The 21,287-nt window shown below is 45.5% G+C and overlaps 1 protein-coding gene across 1 annotated transcript in view; it reads right to left on the minus strand.

Annotated features, from left to right (window-relative positions):
* The window catches only part of CACNA1I (calcium voltage-gated channel subunit alpha1 I), a 148,725-nt gene extending 128,037 nt beyond the window's left edge, over nucleotides 1-20,688 (minus strand). Inside the window, exon 1 of the mRNA XM_042889750.1 lies at nucleotides 20,408-20,688. Coding sequence (XP_042745684.1) covers nucleotides 20,408-20,688 — 281 coding nt within the window. The remainder of the gene's footprint in view (nucleotides 1-20,407) is intronic.
* Between the last annotated feature and the right edge of the window lie 599 nt (nucleotides 20,689-21,287).

Here is a 21,287-nt window from a genome sequence, read left to right on the forward strand (position 1 = left end):
TAGATCTTACTTTGTAACCATAGTCTGTATCACAGTCTAAAAAGAAAAGGCTGTAGAATTGCAGAATAATTGGGTTGGAGGAGACCTCAAAGCCCACCCACTCCCACCCCATGCTGTGGGCAGGGCTGTCACCCAGCAGCTCAGGCTGCCCAGGGCCCCATCCTACCTGGCCTTGAACCTCCAGGGATGGGGCACCCACAGCTCTCTGGGCAGCCTGTGCCAGTATCTCGTTGCCCTGAGTTAAAAAATTTCCTCCTAACATCTAACTTAAATCTCTCTTCTTTTAGTTTCAAGCCAATCCCCCTTGTCCTATCACCATCAGACCACATAAAATGTTGGTCCCCCTCCTGATTTTGAGTACTGGAAGGCTGCAGTGTGGTCTCCCCAGAGCCTTCTTCTGTCTATATTGAAGAAGCCCAGCTCCCTCAGCCCGCCTTTGCAGGAGAGGAGCTCCAGCCCTTTGAGCAACATCACAGTCCTCCTCTAGATCCACTTCAACAGCACTGTATCCTTCTCGTGGTGAGGTCACTACTTGAATTTTCAGACCAAAGGTATGTAAGCGCTTGTGAAGAAGCATGGAAAACAAGCCCAAAACAGGCCATAACGTAGAATGCAGCGTGCCCCAATGAGCCAGAGAGGGCCAACACATCCAGCCAAGAGAAGTAATCTCCCACTTGAGGGGTCCCAGCGTCCTCAAGCAAGCTGCTCATCTATTTAGAAAGCAGTGGGGAGTCAGAGCCTGTATTTACATCTCTGGGAAGGCTACTGATCAGGAGCCAGAAATTATTCCCAGCAAGAAGTATTGAGCAGACCAGAGCAGTTTTTGCTCCTTCCAGAGCTGGAGATCTGTTGTCCCCTCTACTGGGAACACTAAGAAGGGCAAACAGCATGAAAGTGAAAGAGTGGAAAAGTGATGGAGAAAATTAAGCAGATGATGTTTACTGAAGGAAATGAGTGTTTACAGACTCCCAAAAAACCTACACAAGTCAGGGAGCAGTCAGAAGAGTGTAAGTCAAACAAATGGGCATCTCTTGCTGTTTGATGAGACACTGGGGCTGCCCAGCCCAAGCATTAACATGGCTGCCCAGGGAAGTGTGAACAAATGAGATGAGAAGGCACAGTGCTTCCCTTAGGCACTCCTCCAGCCACCAACAGCTGTCAGCTCACCAGCACCCTAAGCCAAATCTGGTGGTGTGTATTCACTCCCCCTTCCTGAGTTCCTCCTAACAAGAGGCAAATGGGAGCAGCCAAAGAGAATATGACACTAGAGGAAAGCTAAAGCAATACTGATACCAACCTTGATACAGTATAATTGAGACTGCATCAACATGAAGGCTTCCCATATGTAATCCACTCAGATATGAGCTATGTGAGCTGCCATACTGCTCTTGCAAATGCAGATGCATGTCTCATCTTCAGAAGAAATTGAAAGAGGTGCTGCTGTCTTGCACCGTGGATGTTTTATCAAATGCCTTAACCAGATATTTCAGTACTTCGGATCCTGTTACAAAATCCCCTGGGAAAAAAAACAATTCCGAATGTTTTCTGGCTATGATTATCAAAGAGTGGAAAACCAGCTCAAGCTTATTGGAAGCCATTACTCCTAGGGAAGGGTGTTGAGTTCATTATTAAACCTGCTATTTTGTCATCTAAGATAGCATTTACTTTTTGCTCACTCCTTCACCTTTATTAAACTCATGCTAGTGTCATTCTGTTCTTCTGTTGAAAGGACCTATAGTACATTTTGCCTTTAATACAGTAATATTTGTCTACTCAACTGTGTCTTGTGATGTTTGTGATGCCAGGCAGAGCAATCACAAAAGCTCAAGATTGACAATCCAGACTCTTTTGCTTTGTGAACCATGCCAAGCGTACTTCAGATCCTCCCTGCCACCAATAAAAGGGTGAACATGCACTTGCTGACCTGACACCTGCAGAACTTAAGTGAATCAGTAGGAAAAACAATTCCACCCTCTTAGAAAAAGTCAAGTGTGGTTCATATGAAGGTGGAAGGCAGCAAATTGGTGGGTAGGATGCAACATGCACAGGAAGATTACAGAAAGCCAGGTGCAGTAAGTCACCTCTAAATGGAATCTCTAGAGCTGAAAGATTCAGAATTAAGCCTGAATAGCTGTCTACTTTTAAAGCAGCAATGGTACTTGTAGCTAGCACGCTCATCCTCTTGTAGGGCTGAGCAGAGAAAATGGCCTCTGCCATTGCTTGGATCCCCCTGACTCCATGACCTCCGCTTCTTCCATAGCTTTGCCTCCACCATCCAAGTCAACAAGAAGTTCATTGTGAATATTTTCATAACCAGATTTTCCTCCTGCATCTTCACTGTTATGGTGCTGTAGCACTGACACAGGCTGCCCAGAGAGGCTGTGGAGTCTCCTCAAAGATCTTCAGAAGCCACTTGGGCGTGTTCCTGAGCACACCACTCTGGGTGTTCTTGCTTAAGTAGGGGTTGGATCACATGGACCCAAAGGGTTCCTTCCAACCCAAACCTCTCTGTAGTTCTGTGATCACCACAAATGAGCTCCAGGCTTCATTGCACTGAGCATTATTCAAGTCTCCTGACTCCCCAAGAGCAAACAGACAAAGGAATGATGCACCATGTGGGCAGAAGGAAGGGATTGGAGGAGGTAACTCCCAGTTTTGTGTCCCTTGCTGCACTACAGGGAAGTAAGGGAGAAGGGGAGGGTTATTGCCCAAAGGGGACAGAGGCATATCCTACTTCAGCAGTAGGAAGGAGGGAGCAAGACTTCACATTGATGTTATTAATGATGGTCTGAGAAATGCATTCAGTTTAGGGGATGGGGAAAAGGGAAAGAAGGGGAAGAATGAAGGAGAAGCAAAATAAATCTTCAGTGTCCAAAAATTTTCCTCGTGTCTGATGTAAGGAAAAAATATGTCGCCTCCAAAGAAGATTAAATAAGAGGTAAGAGGAAAGATCTAAAGCAGAGCTGCATGTTGGCAGAATATTTGCAGTCTTCCCATTATCAGCCAAACCTTTTCTTGTCTTCCTCCTGCCCAGAATCTCACCACTACCAAGAAGCTAGTTCTATGGAGCATCTTAAATATTTCATGCAGCCTCCAGACTCACAGTTTCTCTCTCCATCTGTTTCCCCTGCCAAAAATCTCAGCAGGCTAAAGGCCCTTGGAAGCCTGCCTGGGCTCTCTTTTCCCTCAGTCCACTTCCCTTCACTTGGCTCTCCTGCCCTATTAAGCCTCCTATTTTGTCTTCTTTTCCACTCTGCCTCCAGAGTAATCAACTCTCAAACTCAATTTCTTCATCCTTGCTTTCACACTTCCTCCCAGATCCTTTCTAAACTTCAGCCTCTTCGTCTCCTTTTTGATTCATTTTATGTTTTATTTTCATTCTTAATGAGCCATTGCCTGAGGTCAGTATTAATAATCCACACTTCAGACACCCATTAAATCCCTCAGTAATCAAGTATGGGCACAAGGAGCTCAGCAGCCTGATGCGCAGGAGAGAAACCCATTGGCAAAGTTGCACAGGGAACCTACAGGTATAGGGGACAGGTGAGGGCAGCCTGAGACAGGAGGGTGTCAGGTTCTCCAAGGAGATCGGGTTTGGCCTCTTCTCCCATGTAAGAGCAATAGGACAAGAAGTAATCCTTTAAGCTTCACCAGGGGAGGTTCAGGTTGGATGGTAGGAGAAAATTCTCAGGAGTGGTGCTGCAGTGGCACAGGCTGCCCAGGAAGGTGGTGGAGTCACCATCCCCAGATGTGATCCAGAACCACCTTCAGTCCTTCCTTACAGATTATTCCTCTGTTAGATGCTCAGGTAATGCTGAGTCTCAACTGCTTCCCCACTAAAACGAGACTGAACAAAGGAAGCAATTTTCAAATGGAGAATTGGGGTGGTTGTAGGCACAGATGAGTCTATACAGCACTTTGGCTGTATAGACTCCTGTATGTGCAGCAGCCATCAGCGACAAAAAAAAGACATGCAGTAGGGACACATTGGGCCCCAGTCGGAGCAGCAGCATGAGCAAGATGCTGAGGGACTAGAGGTGAGGATGCCAGTCAAATCTCATAGGGCTCATCCCCAGCACTCTGCAATGGGACAGAGCATGGCTCACCCAGCTGAGGAGCTGAGCCAGGGCCAGAGTTGGAGCTCAAGTATACGAGAGGTGGTTTTACTCAGAAAAGTCATAGAAACATCCAGGCAGGAGAAGGTGCAGGGGCCAGGGGTACAACTACAGCAGGAAATGGTGTAGCTTCATTCTGCTTTGAATTCCCTCACAACTCTTCTTCTTCCAAATGGGATTAAAAAAGCAACAAGGGATTTTCACTGCCAGCCACAATCCATGGAAACACATCAGGTTTAGACACACATCTCCTCAGTACACTGCCCTGTCCTATCGCCCAGGTCCCCTCTCTTGTGCCTTCTCCATGCTCCAACTCTCCTGGCTTCACCACGAGGTCCTGCCCAGTAATTCTCCTCTACATGGACAGATACACAGAGGACCAGCAAAATACCCAAAGCGAAACTTCCACAACTCTTGGGCTTGCTGTCACCTTTTCTGTTGTACCTTCCCCTTGTCCTCCAGCAAGTCCCACCACCAGAGCATCCCCAGAGCAATGTCTCACCATGTCACAGAAAGCACAGGCTCAGCTGGGAACTCAGCTCCCCACTCACAATCAGAGGAGAAGGCAGGAGGAGATGTTCTGCTTTGTCTCCTCCTCCCCCTGGGCATCATAAAAGCAGAGAAATGGCAGCTCAACAGCTGCTTCCCTGGCTGGGGGACAGGGTGAGAGATAGGAGCATTTTGGGGAAAGGAAATTGATGTGAATAAAGCACAAACCAAGCAGAGCTGAATCTCAAGTCCAGCTTTCCAGCTCAGATTTCATTGTATTTCAGTAAATGCCTGGTTCAAACAAGCACATGAAAACAGCACCAAGACTGTCCCTTACAGTATATTCAGCCTGACCAACACAGGAAAGGTGGATGAAGTCATGCAAGAAAGAGCTCATTCCCTATTGTAAGATTTATACTCCAGTTTGAGAAACTCTAGAGTCTCTGAGATGGGGTTAACAAGCAGAGCTCTCTGGAAGTTAATGGAGCTGTGTCAATTTATTATCCATGCTCTGTTTGAGCACTCGCTTGCCTTGAGTTCCATATCTTGTAAGGAGGCTCAGCCCACCTTGTGCAGCCCCATTCCTACCTCTGCCAAAGCAGGGTCTCCTCACCACTGGCCAACTGAGCACTCTCTGGGTATAAACCCCAATTCTTGTAGCTTAGTTTTCGAACAAACCACATTTTGCATCTCTCACTGGCGGCCTGAATGCACCACACCACAGCATGGTGCTGAGGAAGGGCTGGGAGGGCTACACTGCAGCCACCAAAACACAGCTCCTTGCACTGTTTTTAACCATCTGCTGCATTTTGGTCACTTTCACCCCCATCGGTGTCTTTCAGGTGGCCCAAAACTCATCACACCACTGTATGTCCTCCACCATGACATACTCCATCAAACTTCCTCCACCATGACCTATTCCCATCGTAGCTCCACACTTTCCCCCTGCAGTTCAAGCAGGTTTAAATTATCAACTTCCAGACAAAAAAACTGAGATAACTCAGGAATTTAAGCAGTAGTGGAAATCTCTCCCCCTTCTTTTCTCTATATCCCCTGACATCACCAAGCCTGATACACAAGGGAAGGCACAGTGAGTCTCTCTTAGTGATAATTAGAGAGGAACTTGCCAGTAGGTTAAATATTTACCTAAGCTTCATCAATGCAAATGTCTTCTAATCCTCTTGTAACTTTCAGGGACAGCAAGAGGAGAATGGCGAGTACTCTTTCAATTTATATAGATGCCCATAAATTACAGTGATAAAGAGTTCATTTAGATTTATTGTGTAGTAGTTAGCATCATTATTCAAATACATTTATTCTGAATGTATCACCAGTGCAAAGGGCTAATACATACAAGCAATATATACACATTACTGTGGTATTTCACACATTCTTCTGTTCAATTATCAGGGCACTCTGACCATCTGATCACTGCATCTCCCATTAGTTAACCCCCGCCCGCATCTCAGTGTGTAGTGTACAGGGGGAGAAGACTGAGACATAACTGTACTTGATGGTGCATATAAGGCCTCCGTATCATTGCCAAATGCAAGCCTGCAGCTAAGTGCTTCAGAAAGAAATAATCCTATGTCCAGTTGAGAGGTGCCACAGCAACGGATAAGGAAGTCCTCCAAGCGCACACAAGAGTCTGTAATGCCACAGGTACAAGACAAAGCCTCAAGTGCATGACACTAACCTGCCTAATTACATTCAAGCACCCAAAGAAATCAAAGGGCCTGGGAAGGAGATAATCACTTAGTGCTCTCCTGCTAGAGCTGCCCAACTTAGCACACCTCTGCTTCCCTCTGATGGGACCACAGACATGCTCTGTCCTATGTGAAAGGCCCCCCGTCATTTGGCCACAACCTCTTCACCCTTGCGTAGCAGCCCCATGGTATACACCCTTAATTCAAGCGATATACAGGCCTTGCTGACAGCATTGCATGGGGCTATGCTCTTCCGTCCTTTGGAAACGCTGCTCAGAAACGTCTCACACACACATACTGCTACAGCAGCAAAATAAGCCTTGGGACTTCTACTTTCCAGAAACTCAGCTCAAGCTGAGCACAGGGAGAGAGGCAGGACAAAGAGCTCAGTTGTCCCACAGTGAGAAAGCAGATGCATTTGCCTCCTCCAGAGACACCTGGTATTCATCTCCACTCCATTTATCTCCAAGGGAAGATGTTGACACAAGTCCTAGGTTCAGAGGGGGTTGTCCCAAGTGTGGTATTCAATCTGTATCATAGAATCACAGAATGATTTGGGTTGGAAGGGACCTTAAGGATCATGAAACTCCAACTCCCTGCTGCAAGGGGGGCCACTAACATCCATATCTAATACTAGACCAGGGTGTCCATAGGGAACAGAAGAAAGGACACACAGGGACAGGACTTACCACAGTGCAAGGACAGGGGGACAAAAATCCACATTCAAACATGGCAGAGAGGAAGAGGTGTCAACACAAACACCCACCAAATGCGAGCAAAGTACAGCTAGTGAACAGTGATACCTGGATCTGTCTCTAAGCCATACGCAATTGCATACAGTTATGGCCTGACACAGCCACAACAATAACAATTTATGACTCCATCCAGGAGTCAAATTCAGCAATACCTAACCCTGAAGTGTTGGCTTTGTTCTCACCTCACCAGCTTGGATCACTTAAATAAGGAGTCTCCTCAAGGACAGAGAAACTTCAAAGCTGCCATATTCCTACTCAAGAAGGAAGGTCCCAGTACACAGTTAGCACTACTTCTGAAACTCTAGATCATGCAGAACAGTCTAATGGAGGGGATATCCCCATGCAGGCCTCCCCAGTCTGTTCTATTCCCCTTATAGTGCTTGGAGAAAGATGAGGTGAACCCAGGAGCACGTTTCTCTGGGTGAAGGAGAACTTCCCATGGAGAAGGGAACACATTTTGCCTTCTGTGGTCTACCTATGATCTCAATTCACGTCTCACACCCAGATAGAGAATCCGTGGTGTGACAGCTCAGGGAATTCAAATGAAGTGCCAATCCTATTTCATTTTTCAGTAAAATAACCCCATATGGGAGAAAACACAGTTCCTCCAGACATCTGCCACACATTCCAGAAAAATGTGTTACAGGCATTCCACTAAGTGTGAAATAGATTTCTTTTTTTTTAAGTTAAAAAGCTATTGGATATTTAAAGGATGTGTGAGATATCACAATATGCTATAAATGCACGTTAAAGAAATAACAGCATCTCAAACACACTGTAGAGTGATGCAATTAATTCTGCTTAGAAAAGTCCTGGGTCATTGTTCTCAAAGACAGAGCGTGCGTTGAGTTTTGTTGTTGTTGTTTTAAGCACCTACTTTAATAGTTAATTATTGTATTGTAAGAGAAAGACAAGGCTTCTTCAGTTAGAGCTAAGCTACATGGCAGAAGGTTGTACGTAGCTACATTGATAACACTAATATTAATTAATCCCACTCTAAGCTCTTTCTAATTCAAGCAGTCACTCTTACAGAACCATAGACTCATTAAGGTTGGAAAAGACCTCTAAGACCACCTAGTGCAACCACCAGCTCACCCCCACCATGCCCACTGACCACGTCCCTCAATGCCACATCCACACGGCTCTGGAACACCTCCAGGGATGGTGACTGCACCACCTCCCTGGGCAGCCTGTGCTGCTGCAGCACCGCTCTTATGGAGAATAAATCTTTCCTAATATTCAACTTGAACCTCCCCAAGCACTTAAAGCTTTACCTGATTGGCAGCTTGAGCTGAAACTTTCATAGCTGGCATGGCTATTTTTTTTTCCCAGTGGAAAAACCAATTTCAGCAGTTTTTAAATAGCAATATTTTTGCCCCTGCAGAAGAATTACTGAGGCTTGTTTTGTTGCAGGGTTTTTTGTTTGTTTGTTTTTGGTGTTTTATTAGGTCTTATTTATTTAACCCTCAGTCTTTTATTGCATATTGACATGGTTTTGCCACAGGATCCCTGCATCCACAGGGAGGGATGGCATTCAATCAAGATCTAGGCAATCTCTACTCATGCCCATTGCCCCAGCCTTTATTTTCACAGACAGTTTCTTCCCACCCATATACACTCTTCCCAGTTATTCACCCCTTTATCAGCCTTGCCCAGTCCCATCACCAGTTCCTTCCCTCTGTTGCCATTTCCCCTACACACAGTCCTTCTACCTTGGCTCCCTGATTCTCTGAACTTACTATTCTCATTAGCTTCTTGGCTCCCCATTCCAATACCCCATCTCCCATATCTCAAACTAGAATTTCTTTAAGTAACGGAGTAACTTTTCCCTCTTTAACAGAGGGAAAAGTCGAGCATCTTTAGCAAACTGTGTTGCCACCTCATGTGACAACAAAAAAAACAGGAGTCTTTCATGTCTTTGGTTAAGTTGGTATGGGCACACATCCCTCGCATGTACCATATGACTTCAGAAATCCCACTGGACAGAAGACAAGGGGAGAAAACACTCCTGTGCACCCAGCAAGGATGAAACTATATTATCAAGATGTCCTCCATGCAAGGGAAGACAACAGGGTCCATCTGTAAGAGAAACTAGGAAGCAGTAGTATGACAGGCTAAGGAAGTGAACTACAGTCTAGTCACTAAAGTCACTAGCCTCTAGTCACTAAAATGTTATATCCAAAGAGAGTTCCAGATAAGAAGACAACAGCTGTTGCCAGCAGAGAGGCTGCTAAGCAGTGGGCTATACTATGGGGAAAAGAGCAAACTCCAAAGCAGGGAATGATCTTGCAAAATTGAGATGAATCAAAGGAGCCACAGGGAAAGAAAAAAAGAAAGCAAAAACAAGTGCTACAAGGAAAGAAAAAAAAAAAAAAAAACATCTTTCATTAAGAAATATCAGAGCTGGCCAGCGGCACTGAGCATCAGGCAGTACCACAAAGGCAATGTATTATTACTGCTGCACTTCTCTGAGCGTGCCTTTTTTAATATAATTCACTTGTGACACAAACACTTTCAAGGCCTGGCCTGAAACTCACGCATGCACAGAGCAGAGCCTGCCAGGTCCATCCACAAAACCAGGGGACATACTCAGTGTAAAAATTACATCATAAGGCAATAAATGCGTGAATAGAAACAAAGACTGTAATACATCACAAAGCATATTTTGTTTGAACATGGTTTAACTTAATTATTGATAACAACGTTTTCCAGCAATGCTTGCTAGCAGGCTGATAGAACATTTTATAGAAAGTGAAGACCTTGTATTCTTATGGGGACTTATTGCTGCACTTGAGTGCTGAGGTTTTGGCTGAGAGACAGGACACAAGGTATAGGTAAACATGGCGAGCGTTCCCTTGGAGTGTATAAATGATGGGGCATGCAGATTTGCCAAGCACATTTTCATGGTGTTTTAGTGTGCTGCCAAACAACAAGCAGAGCATGGAAGGCAAACATTTTGGATCTCTGACTTCATAGACTATCCACCTCTGCATGGAAGAAAATACTCCTCCACCCTCAAATACTGAACTGCCGCCTCTTCCATGCCATGAAACAGAACAGCTGCTGTTTGTTATGAGCTGCCAGTCACAATAGAAAGGTCAATATTTTATCGTTTTCTTCCCGTTCTTTACTTCTCCTTGTCTGTTGAGACAAATCTCATAGCTAGCATTACAAGCACTGGATTCAGCAGCTTTCTTTTGGATTAATTTGTGCTGATGCTAGCCCTTTTCAACTGTGACTCTTTAAGAGCTGAAATCACACAAGAGGTGCATTTGGTTCAGTCTGCCTCTCAAGACATTCAGTTAGTTCAAACTACAAGCAATCTGGAAGCCCTTGTGGTATTTCAGTATTTATGCTACTTTTGGGAGGCAGCAGTAAACAAAACTGAGTTATTAAAGTAAAGCTGAAACAGCTCCCACAGTGGTTTGGGGGTCAGGAATAAGGCTGGGCATCTTCAGCCTGGAGAAAAGAAGGCTGCGGGGTGACCTCATGGCAGCCTTTCAATACCTAAAGGGAGCCTACAAACAGGAGGGGAATCAACTCTTTGATAGGGTAGATAACAGCAGGACAGGGGGAAATGGTTTTAAGTTGAGGGAGGGGAGATTTAGGTTGGATGTCAGGGGGAAGCTCTTTACAGAGAGTGGTGAGGTGCTGGAACAGGCTGCCCAGAGAGGCTGTGGATGCCCCGTCCCTGGAGGTGTTCAAGGCCAGGTTGGATGGGGCTCTGGGCAGCCTGGTCTAGTATTAAATGGGGAGGTTGGTGACCCTGCATGTGGCAGGGGGTTGGAGATTCATGATCCTTGAGGTCCCTTCCAACCCTGGCCATTCTGTGATTCTGTGCAATTCTGAGACAACAGGGTTGGCTCAACTTGCACATACAAAGCCTTGAACACCTTGCCCAGCTCCCAGGCCAGGGCACAAAGCCAGGACACCACAGCCACATGGCTCATGGCAAGCATGCTGATCTCACATCTGTCTGCATCTGCACATGACAGCTGGGCCCCAGGGAGCAGGGTTCAGTAGGGAGCTGGCTATTTCCCAGAAGGGACTGGGGACAGATGCTCCAGCAAGTCTCAGCCAAGCTCCACCGAGACTCCACCACCATACAACCACCAAGCTTGGGCCACCACCACTTCAGTGACCACCACCTTTCTGAGAGTGCCCTTCTTAGCCACGCTGGATGGAAAGAGCCAATTCAAAGACATCAGCAGTCAATGGAGAGAGACTACGAGCAACAAATGCCGAGAATGACAGTGAGGGAAGGGAAAAAAGGAAAGGGAAAAATGACAGACTGACACAGATGGAGAAAGGAGAGGGGAGAGACAGGGCAGCTATTGACAGGAGGGGCTGCCGGGGGAGTTGCAGGGACACAGCATCTCCGAGTCACACTCGAGAAGTGGGAGCAACAGGAACAGCAAGCTTTTATAGACTCCTGAACAGTAGGCAATGACAGGAGGAAACCAGGAGAAAGAATACTAAAGAAAGGATAAATAAAGAATGTGGCTTTATATCATGAGCAACGACAGATTTCTCTTTCTTCCTGGATGAGCCACAGCACGTAAGTGCAAATGGCACCACTGTCCCAGGGGACAGATGGTCACCCACATTACAGCTCTTGTGCATCCCCCACCCCAAGGGAGCCTCTTCCCACTCCTGATCAGCACAGATGAGAGAGCTGGGGGGAGAGGGAAGAGGGATAGGCATCTCTCCATCCCCATCTGCTGACCTTGCAGATAGGGCTGGGAAGGGGAAAGCAGCCAAAACGCCACACTCAGGCTCCAGCCCCCAGCACACCCCGCTTCCACACAGACCTGCCAGCTGGAGGGTTACAACCACCTCCATGCTCAGCCTCACCTATCCATGATGGCAATCAATAAAGATCACCCAGTGCTCACACTGGCTCTCTCAGATCTATCGGCTGCCTTTGATAACAGATGTGTGGGGATGCCTGCCAAGCTCAGCAGGGATTTGCAGCACGGTGCCAAAGTAGCTGTTCCCAACTTAGACAACTTCCATTTACCACTCCCCATCACTTTGGGTCTCACATTTTCATCATCACTTTTCATCTCTTCTTTTGTAAGCCTGAGTTGATGAAGTAGATATGAGCTTGAGCCTAGTCCATCCTATGTCAGGCCTCACACTTGCAGCTGGAGGCCCCACATTTCCATCTACTAAAGAGCCTTCTCTCTAGGGCTGTAAAGGTCTTCCCTCTGCCAAACAAAGGCTGAATGTTTGGCAGACTTTGCTTGTGTTCTCTCCAGACCTGAACCAGGCCAAGTTTTTCATGCAGTCTTCCCTCTTAACTATCCCAGATGCAGATGTAGGCATTTGCTGCAGAAGGGCTGATGCTCTTAACTATTCCACACCTGAAGTAATTCCAGCCAAGCATTACATTCAGGATACATAGCAAATTCAACTAATTGCAGGCCCTTTCTCATCATCCAGGGTGGGAACAACGTCAAGTCTTCAGATTGGCAGCTGGACAATTTGTTAGCTGTTAATTGCATTATTTAATTCGAATTGTTATGGCGGAACATGCAATTAGACGTCTGGTCAGAATATTTTATAGGTCTTAAACTCAAAATGAGTGTTTTTATTGCCCTTTGCATTACACCAAGAGCCACATCCAGCTCCCTCACACACCCTGCTGCAGTGTTCAGTGGTTGAAAAAGGCAAATTGACCATTTCTCAGTGAGTAAATGCTTTTTATCTCCAAGGCAGGATATTTTCCAGTGAATCCACATAATAATCTCCAGAAGGGTGTTCAGTGTTCTGTTTCAGCAGCACATTTTGAAAGGGAAGGAGAGGTCCTCAGCAGCAGGTGCTGCTACCATCCCCATACTCAGCAGAGAGCATCACTCCTTTCTTCCACTACAACTACATTCCCTCCTAGGCTGGCACCAACCATGCCATCTGCACTGGGTATCAGTGTGCAGTGCAACAAAACCAATCCTTCTAAGGTACCCTGATGAGCAACAGCTGGTGTAAATATGTTTGTTTCTATTAGGCATAGCAGAGTAACGGGCATTAGACTCTATCTTCGTGGGTCCCTTGAAATTTGGGATATTCTATGATTCTATAACACCAAACACCAATTTGCACCAGACAAGAATTAGACTTCCATCCCCTCCTACCTGCTTCCCCGCACTGTCCATGTACACTGACCACAAGCACAGCAACCACCTTGTTAAAACCTACTGCAGTAAGTCCTGGCACCGCTTTTCTGAAGCACCAGAGCATGCTGCATTAGTTGGCCTTTTATTGCTTTTGGCACTTGTTGGGGAAACACAGAAGTAGAATAGACACACAGCAAAAATCACTCCTCTTCTAAAGCAATCTCTCCTCAATATTTTGCTGTCAGCGCTTCCACCAAGCACTGGGAATCTAATCTCCAGTAAAGAGGAAAAGGCACAGAAATTTGCATCAAAACAGTAGAGATGCATTCAGACTTTTTCCATCCTATGAGGACATTAAAGCTTCAGTCAGAGCACTGGTTTACTTTGTCCTGTTGCTCTGTTTCACTTCCAATCCATGGTCTTTGACATCTCATTGTAAGAGCCTCCAGGGAATAAGATAAAGGGACAGGAGGCAGTGAGATATCCTGTCTCAGCATTCTTGCTTAGATATACAGGGTCAGCTTGCAAGCCAGCCAAATTTAGACCTCATGCCTTCACATCTGCCCACTTGCCTGGAACTGCGTACATCTCACATATGTGCAACCCAGTCAATTTCTCACAGATCATAAGCATTCAAATCCCCTTCAAATACATCCATCCCTTGTGGGCCACTAATGACAATGCAGGAGTTTAAATTCAATTTACACCGTGTCTGACTGTGCAAATGATCCCTCTAAACTTCCCATTGCAAACGTGCATATCAAGTGACCCACACTAATGATGCTCCCCTGACACTAGCTTTGCAGAGGCAGATTCCTTTCCAGCTATTGTTGGGGGGTCCTAAGCCACTATCATGCCACTTGCCTTTTGCCCACAAACTGCAGCTGGGCATTGGGGTTTCTATCTCAGGAGATAACCTGAAATTTATCACAGAATCGCTTTCCAACCCAGAGCCCAGGCAGATAATGCATCTCCCCACTGCCACTATAAAGTAAGCCCAGAGAGCACCCAATATTTCATTATGGAAATACTAACCCACACTGTTCCCAGAAATAAGCCTGCTGCCTGCACTCTCCTTTGCCTTACCTCCATAGTATCTGGAAGGAGCTGTGCATTAGCCCCAAAGACAGCCCAGGATGCCAGCCAGCCAACTCTGCAACCTGCTATCCAGAAACTCTTTAACTAGAGAAAAAAAAAAAAAAAAAAAAAAAAAAAAAAACACTCCAGAGAGCAACTTCACCCTCTGAAGAGTTAAGTTAAGCTTGTATAATTTTCCACTACAGATGGCAGTCCATCTAATAACAAAAGCCTGGATGTGAGGCTTTCAGACAGGTGGAGTTAGATGAGGTAAACACCAGCTACCTTCACAAGTGGAGAATTAACAGGGAAGTTCACAAGTGTATGAAACGGCTGCTTTAAAGCACATGATAGCATAAGGGGAAGAGAGTAGCTGAGGATGGATTAGAATATACAACCACTGAGGTTGGCAAAGACCTCTAAGATCACCCGGTCCAACCATCAGCCATCCCCACCATGCCCACTGCCCACGTCCCTCAGTGCCACATCCACACGGTTCTGGAACACCTCCAGGGACGGTGACTGCACCACCTCCCTGGGCAGCCTGTGCCACTGCAGCACCGCTCTAACAGGGAATAAATCTCTCCTGATGTCCAACCTGAGCCTTCCCTGGTGCAGCTTGAGGCCATTATCTCTCATCCTATTGCTGTTACCTGGGAGAAGAGGCCAACCCTGATATTTCCTTAGGAGATGATGGCTGTGTTGGTCCACCACATGCATTGTCTTCTGATGTTAATGAAGTTAATAGGCAACCTATATATTAAAAGTTACCCTTAGTCACTAACAGTAAGCTTAATTTCCCCCAGAACTGAACCTGACAGTGCAGCAGAAAACCCTGACACTGAGGCAGGTTTGTCCTCTCTTAAAGTTTGGAATGCATTCAGTGAACTCCCAGGAGAGCACTGATGCCACCCAAACTGCATCCTCTACAGAGTTCTGATCAGCTCAGTTTCCCAAACAACAGGAGCAGCTGTAGCATTGGTTCAGAACATTGCAATGTGTCGAGGTTACACAATCTTTTAAACAGAAAACCACCTTGTGCTTGTTGCTTCCCTGGTATACAGACAGATATCTGACTGTTGGCTGAACGAAGGTCTGAACAGAGCAGTGTAACCCACATAAATCAATCCATGCCTAAGGGCAGAGCAGCACCTTCCTGCTGACCTAAAACAAACACATATCTACCCAAGATCTCAAATAAGTGTCAGGCTCTTCACCTGCTTGGTGAGCTCAATTTGCAAGGAGAAGCAGGAGAGATCTGTCTGAAATGGAGAAGCAGGAATAACAGACGTTTTAGTGCTTCCAGCTATGCACAGAAATGCTGACACTGCTGACCCCAAGAATGAAAAGCCACGATCCCTCCCATCCTCAAGAATGATGAATACTGCTTAAAATTCATAAGCCACTCTGTTTCTGATGTATTATAATACCTTCCGGTCACAGTTTCAAGTTTTTCTCTACCTACTAGAGTGGTAGGAACCTTTCTTTTGTGCATGTGCAGATATGAAAATAGAAGCAATTAAAGTGTATTTTTAATTGGATATAGTTATAGTTAAGTGCATATATATGATACATATCTATAAATAATAAAAGTAGATGCATAAAAAGTAAACAATCAGAAGATTGCAGAAGCTCAGGCTGTAAGACAGCAAATATTTAAAACATTGCAATAAATTTATTAATTAATAAGCAGACAGCTTATTAATTAATTACATCCAGTTGTCACAAGGACAGCAGGCAGGGGTTTAACAGCACACAAAGCAAAAATAAGCCCTTGCTTCAGGCAAAAACAAGTACAGCGCACTTCAGAAACTGCAGATGGAATTTCACTCACACAAAACAAATTGCCCAAACTGTAATATATAACACAACCGGACACCAAAAGCTTATTAACAGGCAAAAGATTTGTCGGCCCCTCAGCTGCATGCATCACCACATCCTCATGAACCACAGCTCAGCGTCACAGAGAGAAGTACCAACTGCTGATCCACACACACCGCACTCTCCCTCCTCCTCCAGCACTTGATTCTCCACTCTGTTCCCACTGGGCAGTGCCTGCAGGAAGCACGGCTATTGCAACCTACAACTGTTTCCACATGAGCAAACCGAGTGTGAAGCGATGCCTGCGGCACCAGGCAGGGAGGAGGTGGGGAGCAGACCTCTGGGCTTCCCTGGCTCTCCCATCAATGTGCCCAAAGCTGGTCCTGTTTCTTTGTGCACTTAACACACAGCCCAAGCTGAAAAGTGCCTTGACAGTTTATAGGAAAGATAGCTCCAGAACCACAGAATCATTAAGGCCGGAAAAGATCTCTAAGATCATCCGGTCTAATCATCAGCCCATCCGCACCATGCCCACTGACCACGTCCCTCAGTGCCACATCCACACAGTTCTGGAACACCTCCAGGGACGGTGACTGCACCACATCCTGGGCAGCCTGAAGCTTAGCAATGGGAAATTTAGAGACATCAGGCAGCAAAATCCCTATTTGGGAAATCTTTAACAAGATACAGGGTTGCCCACATAAGCATTCCTACCAGTTTTGAGTAGCTGTCCTGACTTCTACCCCATAAAACAGCCCACAGTACTAAAAATTAAGTGTGTACATCAATTTTTTTAATGGCAGACTTCATTCTCACTCTTGCTGTCGCATCAATATTATAGATAGGACAGCAAAGGGAGGTCTAGACCCCTGCAAAGAGCTTTTTAAGGAAAGCCTCAGAGGATAAACCAAATCTATTGCATTTGACCCTAAGATGAGTGAAGCAAGCAGCCTTCCTGGAACCCCGAGGAGACTAGCAGAGATGCACATTGCAAATTATGAGAAGACTGAGAGATGCCTGATGTCTGCATCAGGCACTTTGTGCAAGGCACCATGTGGCATAGCCTTTATTTAGTTCCCAAGATTTTATGAATTCATAAGATGAATGCTACACAGTTGTTTTGGAAACACGTTTCATACTTTCCACCCTATTTCCGCTTCAAGCTCAGCCTGAAATCTTATTTGACATGGAGTTCAGGTTTTATATAAGGAAAAAATCTTACAGTCTCTCTCATAGTCCTATCTCAAATATTGACTGTGTTAGCATTTCGGCTGCAGCAGTCCCATCATCTGCAATTCTGAGCAGCCAGCCTTGTATCTGGTCATCAAAAGAGAAATAGAGATTAACCAAAGTAACCCGCTTTCACACAATCACCAAGGTTGGAAAACACCTCAAAGATCATCCATTCCAGCAATTCAAGCAGTCATTCACCCCATCCTTAAAACCATCCCAGTCAATATTCCATAGGGGGAAAAGCACTACAAATTCTACCTGGAACAAAGTCTTAACACTGAGTTGCACTCACAGTTCTTGTTGGATTTTTCCAATTCATTTGCTTTGTTTTGCAAAAACAGCATCACATATCTGTCTGCTAATATGCATCTAGAAATGACTTTAAAACACAGACATAAGTTTGGGTTTTTTTTCCTCTCCTCTTACTGCACTGCAGCAAAGGACTATGGCAGTTGTTTAATAGCACATAAAATTGCAGGACTGCTCATGGAAGAAAAAATAATCTTCAGGGGAGGGGGGTTTAAATAGGTGGAATGCAATTACCTAAATGGAAATTTGGTGGTTAATGACCTTGTGCTTACAAAAATTACTACATAGTCCTTAATGATTAGAGCTTCCATTTTAAGTCTCATTGACAGCACATCCAAATATAATGATTGTGAAGCTCTGCCCTAGTAGAAAGTCAATGAGAAGATTAAGAGGCTTTTAATTAATACCTCCCTTTTTTGCTGAATCTTCAGGAGAGGCCAGATGTTGCCCTGTGGTGTTGACTCAGCTTTCTCCTGGCTTGGCACAAAAGCCCTGGAAGTTGATAGCCCAATATAAAAAGGTGAAAAAGCTTCAGAATGCAAAAATCAAGCAAGCAAATTCTTAGAGGACACAAGTTGACTTTCATAGAAACACCCCTTACAGATGAGCTCATTTCCTTGTGGAGAAAAGACCACAGTGAGCACTTTGCAGCCAGGGCATAGAATCACACAACTTCTATGATGCTGTCAAAAACATATGTGATGCCAGAAATATGCAATGACCTGTAAGCAACCTTGAGGCTGTAGCAAAATTCTCTCATTTAAAAAAAAAAAAAAAAAAGAAAAGCGACTACTTGCTACATGATTTATTCCAAAAAAGGACTAAAAGAGGAAAAAACCAGAAGAGCAGAATCCTCCCTCCTCAGTCTCTGCTTTTCAAGTAAGCAAACTACACACAGCTGAGCTGAAATCACAGCTCTGAAACAACTCTTTAAACAGGCTTCCAGCAGCCCCATCGTTGCCCTTCACATGTGCCACAGATTGTCACAGAGGGCATTCTGTAGCCTCTACTTTGAAAAATTCCTCTGTAGTCCATGCCATATATGTATGCTTAAACACAAGCATGAGCATACAGCACCAAACTCCTTGAAGAACACAATTACAGGTTCTCAAACTCTGTACCATGCAGGAATTGTTTTGACCGATTTAAGCCAGAAACATGGATGCAGTATCCTAGTAGCCTCCTTCCTCCAATCAGGAGTAAATCTGGACCCCAAATCTGGCCTATTGCTTTTCTCACATCTTCTAAATGCAGTCTTTTCATAGACACAAATCTATCGTGCATTGCTCTCAGCCCACAACATGTTGGGAAGAGATTCCTAGGACATATAGCTAGAGCAGCCATGCAGTGATTGAAAAGCAATGCATAATTCAGTATGAAGTTCCAAAATTTTAAGAAGCAACCAATAGAAGGGAAAGCAGAAGCCCTGAATCTCCAACAAACTCTCAGCCATAACTAGTGCTTGAGAATGCCAAACCTTTCCAAGAGCTTCTGAACTTTAAGAGCTCAGATCTGAAACTCAAATGCTACATTTGAAATTGAAACAAAACTCCAGATTCATCTGCATCTAAGGTCACCTGCTACTGCTAACAGCACCTCCAGACTTCACTTGGGTTTTCAATTCTGAAGCTGAAATGTCTCTTGGCAATATTTTCCAAGCCTCTGCTGTGCAGCCACTGAGATTTAGTTAGAAGCCAACACATCAAAAACACAAAAATCATCCATTTAGATAACAGCCACCTAACTAGGAGCTAAAAAATTCCGAGGGAGAAAGCACCACCACATGAGATTTATGGCCAGAAAGATGCTTATATAAAATTTCAAACCAACCTCTTCAACGATTCATCAAACCCTCCACTTCCTCCTACCTTGAAGGATCTCACAATCCAAAAAGCAACAACTGCCCTCTGCCTGCTTTATATAGCATTACTATTAACCTTGGTGCTAATTAGCCATGCAGGTGGTAGTTGTTTGTGTGACTGCACTGTAGGATCCTCCTTGCATTAATTGTGAATGGGGACATATGTGTATGACTGGTGGCCTCCCTTGCATGGAAAGGATTTGCTTGCATCCCAGAGAATATATGAGGCTCGCCAGAGCACCTGTAATGTATTTTTTGGACATAAATCACAGCAAGATGCCTCTGAGAGAGCTCACCATAGAATCATTAAGGCTGGAAAAGATCTCCTAGGTCACCTAATCCAACTGTCCACCTACCACCAACATTGCTCATTAAACCATGTCCCTCAGTGGCACTTCCACAAATTTCTCAAACACCTCCAGGGATGGTGACTCCACCACCTCCCTGGGCAAAATGAGTGATATTTGCTTGTGGGAAAAAAGCATTGATCACCATGGTACTTTGCAACCAAGGACTGGTGGTTTCCTAGTAGCTCTCACTAAACCTATGTGCTCAGAAGCAGGAGACATCTCGTCCACTCATGGTAACCAAGCTCCTGGGCCAAAAGCTTCCCCTCTCTGTCCCAGGGAGTACGGAAGGAGAAGAACAAGCACTTTTACAATATTTCTCCCTATCCTTCCTTCTTTCCAATCCATTCTGCCATGATCCGTGCTGTCAGTATCTCTGAAGTTCTTTCACAGGCAGCTTCTTTTGATCACACATTGCAACAGCTGAGGTTCCCTTTAGAAGTGAGCAAGGAACAAAGCAGTTCATTAAATACGTAGGAAAGTTCATTGCTTACCTGGAAGGCGCCCTGAGGGGACAGGGAGAAAGAAGGAAGGGGGCAGGAGGTGAGGATGGAGAAGAGGCAGCTCAGAAAGGATATGGGTTGCACACCATTTTGATGCACCAGCTCCGTGGGCTGGTAGTCTGCTTCAAGCAAAAGAAGACGACCGGGGCCAAGTCAGGATAGGGAACGTCAGGATCTGGCGGGGAGGTGACTTCCTCATCTTCGCCCAGCTCTGGGGAGGATGGGGGCTGCTCCAGTGGCATTTGCTGCTCTGAGACCCCCATGTTCACAGGCTCTAGTGAGCAGGCAGCAGAGGTGTTGTGGGGCTGTGGACCCATGGGCCAGGTGGAAGGAGGCTTGGGGATGCACTCTGCCATGTCCGCTGCAAGTGAGAACCCCTAGAGAGGAGGGAGAAAGAGTAAAGAAACCCAGATGAGAAACCAGCAGCCAGAGCACTGCAAGCCATGCCCTTGTTCTACCTTCTGGCTAGGCCTTTCCATAACTAAATGTTCCCCACAGTCATTGAGATGCCCTAGCACGGTGCTGCACCTTCTCAGCTGATGATGTCTGCTCACTTTGGAGAGGTGTGGACACGCTGACACGTCACAGCCAGCCTGCCCTTGCAGCCCTTCACATGGCCCTCTCAGCTGAGGAAACCGGGCTGACATCACACCACAACTTGTGTTAAACAGACCCCTTAAGACCAAGATTGGGAAATGTCTGTCAAAACCATACAGTCTAGGCACTCATTGATGGTTCGATAGACGATCACAGTGGTCTTTTCCAACCTTAATGATTCCATGATTCCAAGAGGTGGACATAAAGCAATCTAGAAGAGAGCATTCAATGAATCTCTTTACTAGAGGTTGTGGATCTCTTCTATACTACAGCAGTGGAAGCAATGGGTAGGTGGGTTGCAAAAGTCATTTGACTAACTAGGAAGGTGGGTAGAGGAAAAGCAAAACAACAGGTCTCA

The sequence above is a fragment of the Lagopus leucura genome, unplaced genomic scaffold, assembly GCF_019238085.1.
Source record: "Lagopus leucura isolate 7727_CA_CO unplaced genomic scaffold, USGS_WTPT01 Super-Scaffold_100159, whole genome shotgun sequence".
NCBI classification, from domain to species: domain Eukaryota; kingdom Metazoa; phylum Chordata; class Aves; order Galliformes; family Phasianidae; genus Lagopus; species Lagopus leucura.